At 50.6% G+C, this 14,654-nt stretch overlaps 5 protein-coding genes across 5 annotated transcripts; 1 reads left to right on the top strand and 4 right to left on the bottom strand.

Moving 5' to 3' along the window:
* Window positions 1-83: 83 nt before the first annotated feature.
* On the bottom strand, window positions 84-1,877 carry nfr1 (putative AIF-like mitochondrial oxidoreductase (Nfrl); the record flags this gene model as incomplete). Its single annotated transcript, XM_033563987.2, has 3 exons — window positions 84-1,347; window positions 1,409-1,598; window positions 1,655-1,877. The coding sequence occupies 3 exons, from the start codon at window positions 1,875-1,877 to the stop codon at window positions 84-86; spliced, it is 1,677 nt and encodes a 558-aa protein (XP_033419878.2).
* Window positions 1,878-3,340: 1,463 nt separating this feature from the next.
* Window positions 3,341-7,291, bottom strand: ALT_2894 (uncharacterized protein; the record flags this gene model as incomplete). Its single annotated transcript, XM_033559099.2, has 3 exons — window positions 3,341-4,454; window positions 4,520-6,853; window positions 6,933-7,291. 3 exons carry the CDS (start codon window positions 7,289-7,291, stop codon window positions 3,341-3,343), a joined length of 3,807 nt encoding a protein of 1,268 aa, XP_033414990.2.
* A 1,014-nt stretch (window positions 7,292-8,305) lies between these two features.
* On the bottom strand, window positions 8,306-10,361 carry ALT_2893 (arrestin (or S-antigen), N-terminal domain protein; the record flags this gene model as incomplete). The annotated part of the gene is made up of 5 exons (XM_033559100.2): window positions 8,306-9,022; window positions 9,077-9,649; window positions 9,713-9,925; window positions 9,978-10,091; window positions 10,149-10,361. 5 exons carry the CDS (start codon window positions 10,359-10,361, stop codon window positions 8,306-8,308), a joined length of 1,830 nt encoding a protein of 609 aa, XP_033414991.2.
* An 801-nt stretch (window positions 10,362-11,162) lies between these two features.
* Window positions 11,163-13,905, bottom strand: ALT_2892 (triglyceride lipase; the record flags this gene model as incomplete). The annotated part of the gene is made up of 13 exons (XM_089599448.1): window positions 11,163-11,188; window positions 11,249-11,283; window positions 11,345-11,572; window positions 11,623-11,752; window positions 11,809-11,847; window positions 11,898-11,950; window positions 12,172-12,412; window positions 12,485-12,582; window positions 13,230-13,375; window positions 13,474-13,574; window positions 13,716-13,749; window positions 13,803-13,841; window positions 13,903-13,905. 13 exons carry the CDS (start codon window positions 13,903-13,905, stop codon window positions 11,163-11,165), a joined length of 1,173 nt encoding a protein of 390 aa, XP_089456191.1.
* A 267-nt stretch (window positions 13,906-14,172) lies between these two features.
* On the top strand, window positions 14,173-14,485 carry ALT_2891 (protein PET117; the record flags this gene model as incomplete). Its single annotated transcript, XM_033559103.2, has 2 exons — window positions 14,173-14,268; window positions 14,333-14,485. The coding sequence occupies 2 exons, from the start codon at window positions 14,173-14,175 to the stop codon at window positions 14,483-14,485; spliced, it is 249 nt and encodes an 82-aa protein (XP_033414994.2).
* Window positions 14,486-14,654: the final 169 nt, after the last annotated feature.

The following is a 14,654-nucleotide window of genomic DNA, read 5'->3' as shown; positions in this document are numbered from 1 at the left end:
GAGCTACACAATACAACAATCTTGAAAGCACCTGGTTATTTATCATAATCAACGGTCATATGTACGGACTGCCCGACCACGGATTACATCGTCACCTCCTGCGGCACATCAACCGCCAGCACATCCACTCCGGTCTCGATCTGCGACTTGGATGGCATGTTCCCGCGACGCATCAACTCAGCGCACTTGCTCATAATGGGATCCATGCCCATCGTCGCGACCGCCACCACGGTCTCGCCCTTGCAGTAGTACGCAGCGAACTTGGCATTCTCCGGCTCGCCCTTGAGCACCAGTCCATCCCAGCCATTGGGGGCATTCCCGCAGTAGCGCAGCTGCGCACCCAAGGCGGACCAGAAGATGGGGATGAACGCCTTGGCGCGCAGGGACTGCAGCGAGCCCGTGTTGAGGGAGTGGACAATCGCGCGGCCGACGCCGCGGCCTGCATTCTGCGCGACGTTCCAGTGCTCGATGCGGGTGGGGGTGCCGTTTACCGGGTCTGCGCCGGGCCCGTGGTAGGGGTATGTAGCGATGTCGCCGATGGCGAAGACGTCGTTGTTCAGGCCGGGGACGGCAAAGTACTCGTCTGTCTTGATGGAGCCGTCCTTCTCGAGCTGGACTGCTGGGTTGTCCTGCAGGAAATCGGTCGCGGGGCGGACGCCCACGCCCAGGATGACCAGGTCGGCGGGGAGCACCGTGCCGTCTTTGAGGTGGACGGCGCCGACTTTGGTGGGATCGGTCGCTGAGGGAGTTGCCTTCTCGACGCCGGTGGACATCTTGAACTTGACGCCGTTCTTCTCCAGGTTGCGCTGGAAGATGCGGCCGACTTCGACGCCCATGATGCGCTCCATGGGGGCTTCTTCTTGGCCGACGATGGTCACCTCGTTCTCCTTGGACAGGGCATTGCCGACTTCCATACCGATGAACGAGCTACCCACAATGACAATCTTCTTGTTCTTGTCGCCAACCGCCTTGAGGATGTTCTGCACATCGGTCACGAAGCGCAGCAGGAAGATGTTTCCCAGGTCATTGAAGCCTTCCATGGGCAGTGTGCGCGGCACACCACCGGTAGCAAGAACCAGCTTGGTGTATGGCATGGATTTGCCGGACTTTGTGGTGACGGTCTTGCCGCTAAAGTCGACGGAGGTCACTTCGTCAAAGATCGTCTCGATGGAGGCGGCCTCGTACCACTCCTTAGAGCGCCACTGGATCTTCTCAGCGTCGGGAATGAGTGCCTTGGACAGCTTTGTCCTGTCGATGATGAGGTTCGGTTCTTTAGAGATGATTGTGACCGCCCCCTTGTATTTCAGTTCCCGGAGGGCCTGGACGAGCCCGAGCGTACCGCTTCCACTGTGACATCGACTCATCAGCTGCGTAGAAGACTCGTGGCGCTGTAAAAATCAAAACTTACCCGCCAACAATGACCACCTTCTCCCCAGTGGAAGGGCTGCATTTGAACACCGGATCCCTCTGTCCAGATTTAATCGCAGCCTCCTCACCCCTGATATAAACTGCACCGTTCTTCTCCACCAGCTCGAACTTGTTCAATGCGTTGGGAGCAGGTGCATCTTCCACGTCACCGCTGCCAATATTGAAACAGGCTGCCCACAATGATCAGCATGTACACGACCCAACTTCCTTAGCAGGACCAACATACCTCCATGCCAGGGACAGGTGATTCGACCATCAGGAGCGACGACACCCAGCTTCAGCGGAGCTCCGTAATGGGTACATTTGGGGCTCATCGCATGCACCTGGCCATTGAAACGCAGGACCAGGACCTTGCCGCCCTCCACCCCCTCGACCTCCGACTCGACCTTGTCCATGTTTTTGATGTCGGCTAGGGACGAGATGTCCTTGAGTTTATATTCCTGGGCCATTCTGGAAGGTAATGTGCGGGATAGTGCACGCGAAGTGGTGGTGGTAAATGATCTACTAGCTTTGGTTAAAAGTGATAGAGAGGATGGATGAGCACAGCAGGAGCAGGAGCACGAGGCGGAATTGCGACAACCACAGGCACAGCGGCCGGCGCGATTGGAAGAAAAGGATGAGGATAGACGTGTAGAAGAGGATAGAGAAGAAGGAGGAACTTGGAGCCTAGATAAATTGCAGCAGATACGTGACCCGCGGGAGAGGGGTAAATGCATAAGGAATCCTGTGGGACGATTTGATCAATACAGAAGTATATCAAAAGTATTTAATATTGCTAGGGAAGATTTATTAGCTTTGGCAGGACATGTACACGAGAGCCATTCATTCCCTTTCTCTATTTGACATAGCTAAAGGTATGAAGTCGATATTTCATCTATCCATCTACCCATCGATGCATGCAACACTGTTGCTGCTGCTTCTCTGTCGGGGTGATGGACGATGACGTAGTGACAGATGCTGGCTCTGGCCAATCACAGCACTCAAATTGTCATCCACCATCTATCGTCAGAACAAGAACAGGATTTAATCATTCGACACAAAGGGGAATAATGTGGTCCTATATGATCTCAGTTCCGATTCTACCGATAATCAAAGGCCAATTCATTACGAAAAGTGTGAAGGAGACATCAACGGCCACACAGAGTGGTATAGTTAGATCAGATAGATAAGATAAATAGGTTAGAGAGGTACGTGCGTTATATTTCCAACGTGCCACCAGAAGAGAGAAGGAAATAGAAGCGCCATTTGACATATTTTTGATTCAAATTATATGCATGATGCTCTGGATACTGCGCTGCTCTTTAGTAATACTTTGTTGTAACCTAATGCAGTTGCCTACCTCTCTTAAGCAAAGCACCAGCACAGGGAAAAGCATCACATCAATGTGGTAGTGTGGTTTGCAAGTCGCAATGAACAGAGAGATGGTAACGACGCCTAATACTTAAAGTCAGCAAATCCGGGTCCACAGTTATACGGAAGTCTAAAGGGTAGATAGAGTCAAAATGAGTATATTAACAACTGTATTTTTCTCAACTACCTTTTCAAATAGCATGCTTCTCTTCCGATTCTACTTTGTAGACTGATATATATCTGCTCGCCTAGTTGCGTCAGGTCGACCAAATGCTAGTTCAGTTACGCCATGACGCAGAGAAAGAAAGAGGTAGACTCAGTGCGATGCACACAGGAATTACTGACAAGTATCGTAGCAATCGTGAGATTGAGCAAATTAGATATCTATGAGAGTGGTAGAATAGGTACAACCAAAAGACATTATTATGTACACTTGAACTCCTTCAGCGCCTAACGTAGCAACATATGGACAACAAACAAAAATACATTCACAGCAAATAGGTATTTACAAATCCTTCTGCCATCATTCAATTTCCTGGCTGGGTGGCTAGATGCCTTTCATTCAACGTCTGCGTCTGACTCCGGATGAAGAAAGCCTGGTGCGCCTCCGCGTGCTCGGAACGTTCTTCTGCACCCACCCAGAGCCTCGCGGCAGTCGATGTGATTTGGCAAAGTCCTCATCGCTTCCGCCAGGAGAAACGGGCGGACTGGACTGAGTCAGATCGACTATATTCGAGAGCTGCGAAGCTGTGGGAGGCTGAGTGCCAGACGCCTCCTCGTGCCGGGTCAGCCAGTTGCTTTCTTGGGTTGAACTCATGAGGGATTGGTCCTGAGGCGTGTGAGACCTCTGCCGCTGTGCGCTTGTGGGAGTCTTGTGGGATATGGGAGTGGATAGCTGCGACTTTGGCGGCGTAGAGCCGACCGCTGATTCGTCCTCTTCTGCCACAGCATCGCCCTTGGCTTTCTCCGAGCGTCGCCGCAGACGCTCTTCATGGGCCTTGTCGACTTCGTAAAATGGGTTGGGCACGAACGAACTAGAAGACGATGATGCCCGCGACCGTGGCATCTTCGGACTTTCGCTTGGCTCTTCCTTCGGACCCGGGGAGCCCGGAGTGGGCCGCTTGCCCTGGAAAAGCTGTTCAAGCAAGCGGTTGAAATTAACAAAATTGTCCGGGCTGCTGAGCAATTGCAGGTCGTCGTCCGAACCCATCGCTGAAGGGGCGTCATTGAAGGCGTTCGGAGGAACAGTAGACTGCGTAGTTGAAGGGGCTTCTGTGCGTTGTGGAAGGGAATTGGACTGTTCTCCACTGCCATCGCCCCCATCTGCATTCTGAGTAGCAGTAGAGGCGACTTCGCGAGTCTCCTGCTCAGGGCTCGGCTCTGGGAGCGATGGTTGCGTCTCCGCTTGAGGAGAGTGAAATCCAACGAATTGTGGTGATTGTATGACAGGACTGGCGTCTTCTTCTGGACTGCTACCTCGGGTCCCTTCTGCGGTATGATCAACTGCCTCGACGGCTTTCTCTGCAGGCGTCTCAAGACCCTCACGAGCATGAGAACTGTCAGACGGTTCGGTAGAGTTCCTATTGCTACCATTGACTGCCTCGGCCTCACGCATTGTTTCATCCTCGCCGGTGGTCTTGGAATTTTGAAGACAGGAGCCCTCAGCTGCGGAGGAGCTTGTTTTGGGTGAGCGCATGAACGCCAGACAGTTCGAGCAGTGGAAGAGGATCAATGTACTGACTTGCTGACTTTGTCGGCACCCCCAACGTCTGCCACATTCGCAGCTTGAACGAGCTTCGCATCAAATAGATCGGCAAATGATATCTCTCGAAAACCGTCGTCTTCCGCTTGATCGTCGTCCATGCCGGGCATTTCGAATTTGTCGTATCCTCGAGTGCCCTCTTCTTCGTCATCCTCGTCGGGTTGCTCGACTTGTCGCCGATCGCGCTTGGCAAGCTGCAGCTTGAGTACATTGTCTTCGAAGACGTCGTCTATCCTCGCCACAAGATAATCGGACACGGTAGGTTGCCAGTTCGTCTCCTTGGACACAACAAGCTGTTTGAAAGCGATCACGGATCCTTGCTTCAAATCGCCTTCCGTCAGATCCCGGACAGAGCTCAGATCCGCTGGTAGGGGAGGAAGATCGTCCTGTGTGTTTTCTGATGGCTCTTCACCCGCTGACTCGACTCCGGTCGTGAGCTCCGTGCTCAGCTGCTGCTCTTGATCATCGTAATTGAGCTGCATGTCCTCTTCGGTATAGCGTCCATTATTGTCCTCCGCGTAATCTTCGTACTCGTCTGCCTCGTAGACCTGCAGTTGCTGTCTTCTCTTTCTCTTGCGCCCCCAGCCCTTGCGCTTCTTTATGATTTGATGAGCCTCGGCATCCCAGCGCTGTTCAAACGGGAAAGGAGGCGTAGAAAGCTCAATGTCATCGAAAACACATTCAGTAGCTTTGAGGACCAGCTTGTCCTGCCAGTTTGCGTCCGCTTCACTATCGCTTTCCTCAACGGGAGCTTGCTCTTCTGGAACCTTGGCATGGAAGTTGTTGACTTTTCCTGCTAGTTTCTTTCGAGTGGCCTCTTCATCTTCCTTGGACCGTGGAGCTCGCACTCCTAAAGACCCGAAAAGCAACCGTCTGGAGCTTGCGACATCCAGAGTACGTCGTTTGTTAGGAGGTTCCACAACGGCCCCATTGTACTCGGCATCCTCCTCCGCCGGCTCGTTCGTCGTCCTCGCCTCCGGGGGCTCATTCTCTTTCTCCGTGATTGCGTCGACGTCTACTCCGCCTGTTGCCAGAGCATGGAGCAACTTTTGCCTTTTCGCTTCAAACTCCTCCTGTTCTTCTTCGTTCGTTCGGCGCTTCTCATTCGGCTTCTGCTCAGGAGGCTCGTACCAGACCCCATTCTTCGCTTCCCACTCTCGGAGGGCTGCAAAGTCGGCTTCGGCAGGCAGAGCGCCAAGCTCCTTGAGCTTCGAGAGCCTCCGTCGCAATTTGTTGCGCTGATTGCTCTTCTTAGTCCTGACTGAACCGTACCCTGGAGGGTTCATCTTGGGCTGCAGTTGTTTGTTCAAAGCGGGAGTGGAAAGGGACTCATCCTCCGATTCGGATGTTGTGGATTCGTCTGACTCAGAGGACGAATCCTCATCTTCAGATTCTGCATCTTCTGCCTCGGACTCAGACGAAGAGACCTCCGACGCAGAGGTTGTTGTCTCGGAAGGAGAAGTCGAGTCTTCCTCCTCCGATGTCGAATCATCGGTGTCACTCGAGGAACTGCTGCTGAAGCTCTTGTATATGGAAGGCGAGTCCTCAGAAGTCTGTTCGGCCCGGCTCAAGTGAGAATCGCCCTCACTCTGAGAGGGACAAGGTGACGCCTGCCGCTGGGCTTCCTTGAACCGCACAGCTTTGGAGTCTCGTCGCGATGAACCTGCTTCAGATGGGCTTTTTAACAGAGCTTGATGGTCAGCGTGGCGCCCGGAAGCATTGCGTAGGATACTGGCCCTGGTCCGCAAGGGATAGCCTCCAGGCCCGGTGGGCCTTTCTTCTGTCACTTTCACTGAAGACAAACCCACGGTCTCCCGGTCTTTCTCAAGAGCCTCCAGCTCTTCCGCCAAGTCTTCGGCCTCAATATCTGAATCGTCCGCGTCGCTTTCCGAAGCTTCGGCATCCTCGCCCTCACTGAGGGGATGACGGATGACTGTCCCGTCCCCGGATTCCTCTTGACTCTCATGGTAGTCTTCATAATCGTCGTCGTGATGATAATCCGTATATTCATCGTGAATGTCATCATCGTCATGAGCTCTGAGTCTCGAAAGCTCTTTCATTGAGCTTACCCCCCCAGGAATAGTCCATTGCACCTCATCATCACCATCGCCCGCATCACCGTCCCAAGTCGCAAGCATAGTGCGCCGTTTCTTCCTTGGTGGAATCGCAATCGCCGGTCTGGAGGACGTCTGTCGTTTGAGGAAAGGCCGCCCAAAGGGAACCCCATCAATAAGATGTTTGCCGTCGCTTGAAATTTGGTGGCGGCCGGAGAGCCGTCTCGCTCTGAGATCTGCGATTTGAAGGGCGCGGATACTGACGATGCAAAATTAGTACCGAACAATGACAGTGGACACGCACAAGTAGCAGACTGATGACGGATCTATCAACTTACACTACTTCATCCCCATCTCTGAGGAGCCCATCGACCTCCATGAAATGCAGACACTCGGAGCCACCCACTTCAACGGCATAATCCTCCAAGCCCCACTGACCGCTCGATTCGCTGTCGAAAATCGCCGGCTCCGTTTCCAACGGGACCACCTCATTGACATCCTCCAGCAGCTGCGCGATGGTATATCCGCCGCTCGAGTATAGCGCATTCGGCGTCCTCGTCGATGCAACAGCGGAAGAGGCAGCAGGGATCACGGAGGAGCTAGGCGTCGCTTGACCGTACATTGACGGCGGTGACGTCGTCCAAAGAATGCGCGTCACGGGTAGACCGTGACGCTGAATGATAAGGTGGAGACGCATCGTGGGGTACTTGGACACCTTCAACTCCTAAAGATAGAGGGACGTTGACCTGTCTAGGGATATGTCATTTGGAAGCGCCACTAATCCGTGCTATCCTTTACCCAGGAGGGTGATGCCGTTCAATCGCAAGCGGTAAGAATCGGTGACGCGAAAAATTATTGCAATAGGTAGAGCACAAGCGGCGTAAAGAAGCCGGTTGAGACTGACAGAGTTACAGAGAAAAGTAGAAAGTAAATGCGACAAACATGCTGTTATCCGCGAAAAGAAGATGCGATTACTAGAGGAAAGGTCAAGACGGCACAGCTGAAAACAACATTGAGAGCTAGCTTGACAGCTCGCAGAGAGAGCTCTTTCTTTGAGGCTTTGCCGCTAATCCTTTTTTGGTCCGAAGACGCCTGAGGCATCAATCCCATAACATATCTTCAGTCCTCTCAAAGAATACCGAAAGATAAGAGTAGATTCCCTATTCTATAATTATTATAAACTTGCAGAGGGAAGACATTTTACGTGATAAAATGTTTCAATGAAGCAATATCAACTTTGCCGTGTGAAGGCCCCTTTGCGACAATGAATTCAGCTTTCAGGATCTGAATATGAAGAACAAATGCATTGCACGTAGAGTGCATGAGGCGTATCTCTGTCTTGAGGTTATCTTTATTACAAGAGTGGTGAACTATAAATAATAATTGTAGAAGAGTAATCATGCACCTCGCGCAAATATGGGCTGGTATCGAAGATTATGTTGAGTTTTAACGAGGGGTATTCTGGCTCTGGGGAGGCCAAATATCCTTCGGATGCATCATATGCTGTTGGTGGAGATGGCCATTAGTCGTACATGATTCTATTCTCTTTCTTTGCTTCAAGACAGAACACGGGAAACCTTCCCCTGAGAAGAAAGCTGTCGGGACATGGTTGTTAGCTGTTGCGACAGTACTATTGTGGCCGTAGACGCGGAAAGAGATCGTTTCCTAATGCGAAAGACTGGTCGTCGTCATCCAATACGACAAGCTAGGCTCACGAGCCTCCCGTACTTGGATTCCGAGGTACAGGACTCCTAGGTACAGGCTTTCTGTTGGGTACTCCAAGATTGATCGGACGAAATCCAGGTTGAGGTTGTCCTCTATCATTGCGGCTTTGCGGTGCTGACGTAGGGCTTTCAGCAACCTGCTGATATTGAGGCGGACTTTCCTCGTCTGGAGGGAGTGCCTTGTGTATCTTGAGCACACTCTGCTGGCGTGCAACCGGAGATGTGGGAGGTGAGCCGGAATGAGACTCCGGGGGAGTAGAAGGAAGCATATCAAACGATTCCGACGACGAGTTGGCTGTGGGATGGGCGTACGGCGATGTGGCCTCACGTTCCTTTTTCCGGAATACTGACGATGTCGAATCAGCTCCAGGTTCAATGGTTCTGCTGGAAGAAGAAGCATCTGGTGGGTTATACTCGCGGCGGGGGCCATCCACAGGACTTAGAGTTTCAGCCATCGCGTCCTCATAGCTGGGGGGCGCTTCGTCATAGACATCCTCTACACTGGTAGGCATGACCGAACCCGTTGGCCGGGGAGGTACTGGTGGACGCTCGACTGTATCATCCACAGGATGGCCGGTCATCGGCGGAGGTTTAGATGAGGTCACTTGACCAGTAGTAGCCATGGCATCCAGCAGTGCTTTCGGAGGAGCTATCCCAGAGTACACTCTGACTGGCATTCTCAAGGGAAGTACGATGAGTTGGGGCTTCGAATGTCAGCAAGCAGAAAAATTGAGCACAGTGACGGGACCCAGACATACCTTCATGTCTCCGATACTCCCGTGACTCAAGCCTATTCGTACCTCGAGTTCATAATTCCGTGATATATTACAAGTCTCAAAAGACGGCGCAACCGAGCTGGGCAACGGTATGCGATTCCACATGGAGGGATCAAGTGTCCATTCTGTACCAGCGGGATCCCCTCCTCTGCCGAGAGGAATAGACATATTACTGCGGCTGAGAAGAACCCAGCTGCCGCCTTCTGTGCGCCGAAGATCATGGGCCAGGACGTGGGTATAACTAATCAGCTCAATTTGCAGCATCTGAAGGAAGATCGTTTCGAATGACTCGGAGACCTTCCTCACCAGCAACCTCAGAGGTATTGGCTCATTACAAGTAAGAATGGACGGGTTCGGCAGTCTTGCATCTGCAGAGACGCGAAGAGGCTCTCCTCCCACATCCCGGAGCGATGAGGAGGAGGCTTTGGAGAATAGACTCTTTGTTCTGATTTTTTCAGGAGCTTTGCTGAATTGATGTTGACGTCTAGCGTACGTCTCTTCGTTAGGCCTTCCAGTTCGTGGAGGCTCAATTGGGAGGAAATTCAACGGTGTGATCTGGTAAAAAGTCAGTAGCTGTTCATGACGACATTCTCTGCGCCAAACGATACTAGTACATACGGCTCTCAGATTCTCCTTGTAGAACTGTGGACGAATGACTGTTGCTTTCACATAATATTTGATCTCTGCCATGCCTGGAAAACCACTCAAAGAAGGAGGCAAGGTTTTCTTAACGTGTCGATTTGTATCCTTGGCCACCTCAACCTTCAACCCGGTAAAGTTCAGGTTGGTGAGCATACTGTTGTGTGAACTGCATGAATTGTTGAAAGGGAACTTGAACCATGTCAATCAATGTCGTCGCCCCAGCTAGTGATCATATACTCACTTTGAATCGAAAGGGATACTCATACGTCCCAGCAGCAAATGTGTACGATGTATTCTGAGTTGTCTGGTTGAAAACAGCCGGAGTTGGAAAGAGTGTCTCAACCTTGTACAAGATCTGTCAAGTCGGTTAGTCGGACTGATGTTTTTAATCTACTGTTTCGAACAGACGAACCTTATGAACTTCAAGCTCCGTCCGTTTCTTATCCGAGTGTTCATTATGTGGATGCCGTGGGCCTGAAAGTCGAGTTCTGCTTTCTCCTTCGAGTTTCACTTGGATACCTCCTATTGGAGCTTCTGAGGGGAGATGTAGCACAACTCTGCCCGTCAGGAAGTCGAGATTGGTGAAATGAGCATGTGGCCTGTCCAAATGGATGGTTACAGACATAGCAGGCACACGATCTCAGCAGCCGAGCGTTCCCTTCTTGATGAGATGATAGCGGAAACGGTGGTTGTTGATGTAGTGAAGAGACAGCGTGCAGTCTCCGTCGAAACCCCAACCGGACGATACAAGTGTGTCTTATGGAATTACTGTACAAACTGTTCTTAGAAATTTAAAAAAATTAGACTCACACCAGTGTCATAGAGATCAAGTGTAAGACGGAGAAAAGGCACGGGGTTTCGGCATTGACTAACTAGCTAGTTAACAGGTATCTGAGGGTGGGAAATATGACGTTCTTCCAATACGAAGAGCAAAAGGCGGGCGTGGGGCCACTCTTAGCGACTCTTCCTGACAGTTTCGAAGGGGGCTTGCTTTCGTCACAAATTGAAACATTCGAAAGATGAAGAAATGCCGTCCTCTTATTGTTATCTTCTACAACTCCTCATCCCTTTTGTCATTCTTATTGGCTAACTGTGGTTATCCTGATCTGCTGTTCTTCTGGGCCTAGGCCGGGGTTCGAGCAAAGCCACTCGCATTCTACGGAAATAGAGCTGCACCGCCACCCTCGAGGTTTCCACTGATTCAGAATCTGTGCAGAAGACTAATCATTATTGGGCGGCGTCAAGATATGTACCTATAACTGTGTTTGACACGACATGCAAAGTCATTGCCCTGTCATAGAAATCGCTAGACTAATCGGGTATCGCCAAGTTTCCAGAACGGGACAAAAAGGAGCATCATCCAGCAGCTTCCAGTTGCGGATCTCTAGGCATCAAGATTTCTCGTTAATAGCCAAACTAAGCGTCATCAAAGGCCCTCCTTAGCAAGCATATCTAACATGGATGGTCAGCCACAGAACTAGGTTGATCGCACGAGAATTTGACGCATCCTACCTGCAATGTCAAGGTAGAAAGCGATGGCGTTGAATCTACAATTGAAACCAGCTCGTATTAGTGGACGAACTCAAGGCCAGGGAGTGATTCACAGACCTTTGCCTGTTTCCAGTTACCTCGCCCGCAAGCCACTTCAACCTGTTGGTCCAGTTGATCAGGTCCAGGTGGCTGACCCCTTCAAGGGTACCTTTGTATTTTCCCCATTTGCTGCTAGCGACGCTCACTAGCCCATCGTTATATCCTTCCACCTCTTGGAGAACGCGATGGGGCAAGCGGAACATAGACCAAAAGCTTGGTTGCATCGCTGCGCCGTAGCTGAAGTAACTGTAACAACGCTCAGCCTTGCTGCCATTGATTTACTGCAGACCACTCACCGAACATCCTCAACGTCAGGCGTCGCTGGATTGAACGTATCTGCCATGTACTTGCGCGTCAACTGAGAAAAGGCTCCAGTTTCAACCTTGAGTTTTCCCAGAGTATAATATAACTGGGGTAGCCGTTCGTCTGCAGGGTTTCAGGCATGAGCTTGATTCTCTGTATAGGGTAATTATGGAACGAACCGCCAATCCGCTCAAGGACATAATCTGCAACCGCAGAACCTGAATTGTCTAAGTCAATAACCGTGAATCATTCCAAGGACACAACATACCTCGATGAGGAGTCGCAATCGTTGTCAAAGACAAGACCTTGAACTTCTTCGGTCTTAGACGACTTATCATGTACCGAGCATCAAGGCCCCTTGTCATTCATATCAACAAAACCATCGAAGCAGTCTCATCTGATTACAGTGTATCTCACCCCTGTAAGACGACTGTGAATATTTCATCGACTAAGATAGGTAAAGGACTATCTTACCATACTATGTCTGTAAACTGGTCAGTCTGAAAGCTATTCTTGAACCTATTAAAGTAGAGAATACATACGCAATAATATTTACAGCTTTCCCCTGGGCGCCCTCATCTATATCCTTCACCAGTTCCTCCGCACGCATCTCAATGGACGCAGAAGGAGGCACCGTTGCAGTGATGACTTTGACTCCTTTCAGGGTCAGAGCTTCCTTAATTCCGCGCCAGTACTGAACTCCAGGAAGGAGAGGGCCAGCAAGGCGCAACTCATCAAAACCTAGAAGCCCATGCGCAAGGACCACTGGATACTTTGGGGTTTCTAATGTGATGACCAAGGTCGATCAACAAGCCGACTTCGGCCACAGGAAGGGTGGGAAATCATCAGACGTACCGTAATGATCTCGGATTACCGCATATTCGTCTCGTATAACCTTTCCAAGATCTTCTAGTCGAGGATCAAGAGAACCTGTATGCTTATGCGAATTGCTCCTGCATGGTAAAGAGTGGAAGCTCCGATAGGAACCAAATGACCGAAACCTACAAAGGCTGCGAAGAACCCTTACTTGTGCAGACGCATCCAATTGTGCGCCAACATGCACCATATTCATCCACCAAATTTGTCTTTGGTTATAATTTTTTCAAAGAAAGAGAAATGAAGAAGGACAAGTTTACTTGTGATTTAGATGCCGCAGTCCTTATGACGCAAGTGGATCCGCGATTCATGCCTCAGGCAGAATTTACTATCTACTCCATACATGCTTGTCAAATAATCATTGGCGCTGAGACCGACAACGGGGCTAATAGCATGTGCGCATATTTGTACAATTTGCCAGGCTTTCACTGATGGATTGTCAGTTGAATGTTAGGTGTGGACGCCCCGACTCTAGAATACCCGGCTGATCTGCAGCCATAAATCGAGCTTACCATGAAGAGCATCCACGTTCCTTGTCGTTCTTGCTAAGCGGAGAGAATCTGGGGGGAAACAAGGATATTTGATATCTATGCGAACAGCAACACAGAAGCTATGTTCAAGACCCTAAAGCAAGCAAAAAACCGAACAGATGCAACCACTGCGTACGGGCTTAAAGACAGCAGACATTGATGTACCAAACTTCTATGCCTTTATCTTGTCTGACGCCTGAGGCTTCACATCAACGACTGCATTGATCAGGTCATCAACAACCTTGCCGCCCTTCTCCTTGCCCGCAGCTTGAATCTCTTGAAGCTTCGCCTCGGCCTCTTTGTTGGCATCCTCCTCGGCCTTCTTGTATCCGCTCGAGTGCTGTGGGATTGTCCAATAGTCAGCCACCGTCATGAGGCAGCGTAGCAGACCCCGCTACATGGGGCCCATCAGAACCCATGGTCAGAACCGAGACTCACCTCAGCCTCGAACTTCTTGAATTCCTCCTCCTTCTGTTGTCTGTACTCGTCAATTTCCTTTTGAGCCTCTGCCTTTGCGTCCCTTATCCGCTTTGTGCGATCTATTTGTACACATCGTCAGATATGTCAATCGAGGCGAAGTTCATGCGGGCATACATTCTCTGGCTGGAGTTGCAGGAGGTCAGCAAGGTCTCATGAAATCCACATTTCTTAGCGAAGTCACAAGAAGACAGGGTACGTACCTTGCTGTACAATCTTCTGAGCCTCTCTCTCAGCCTAACAGGGGCGCATCAGTCAAGTCCAACAGCAATCACCACCGTGTGACCTACATCGAGGAGGGTCTGAATGCCTGCTGAGTTCTGGGCGGACTAGATAAGGTATGTTAGCGTCCTCGCCGTACTTCGAATCACAAAAGCACATATAGCTCACCATCTTGTCTAAATGTCTCTAGAAGCCGCGACAATAATCAAATAAAGGAGACAGAGCTCAGGATAGATAAGGTAGACTTGTGGAGCTGGTGGTGGGCAGCTCGATCCCCGAACCGCATACGCCACGAATGACCCGCAAGGCGGTCAGGCGTTCTGCCATCCCACACCGCTGCCGTTGATGATTATCACTGATACGGCTTTTTAGATTGCCAGGCATTGTCCGAGCGTCAATTGAGCTGTTTACGTGCTGCGCTTCTCAAAGGACACTACAATGTCGCGAGCTTCCAAGGTGACTTTAGCGCTCACCAGTCTTGGCACTGCTGGGATCGTCTACTTCGTGCATTGGTCCCAAGAGCAAGAGAAAGCGGTAAGCTGGGAGACGGCTCAGTATCCCTCAAGTATATAAGGCTAATTCTCTGGCATCTTAATAGCAAATGCACAAAGGTGTTGAACGAGATATGGAAAAACAACGGATTCGATTGGAGCGGCAAGCCGAGTTTGAAATGCAGAAAGCCCTGGAAGAGGAGTACAGAAAGCTTCAAAAAGTGTCTCCGAGCACAGATACTCAAGGGTCGAGCGGGTGACATGGAAACCGTAAAATCGGGTCATAATCAAGTTGAGCGAATGGATATGCCTGGGTCTATACTGCTTTGACATATGATCTTGGGTCCAGTAAGTTCTAATGTTTAAATCTCTGATCAAAGCTAATGACTATGCAAGAACCAACTATATACCACTTCGACTTTTGCGAAG

The sequence above is a fragment of the Aspergillus lentulus genome, assembly GCF_001445615.1.
Source record: "Aspergillus lentulus DNA, contig: Alt05, strain: IFM 54703, whole genome shotgun sequence".
Lineage (NCBI taxonomy): Eukaryota > Fungi > Ascomycota > Eurotiomycetes > Eurotiales > Aspergillaceae > Aspergillus > Aspergillus lentulus.
The sequence above is the reverse complement of the archived record's forward strand: the minus strand, read 5'-3'. Positions and strand labels throughout refer to the sequence as shown.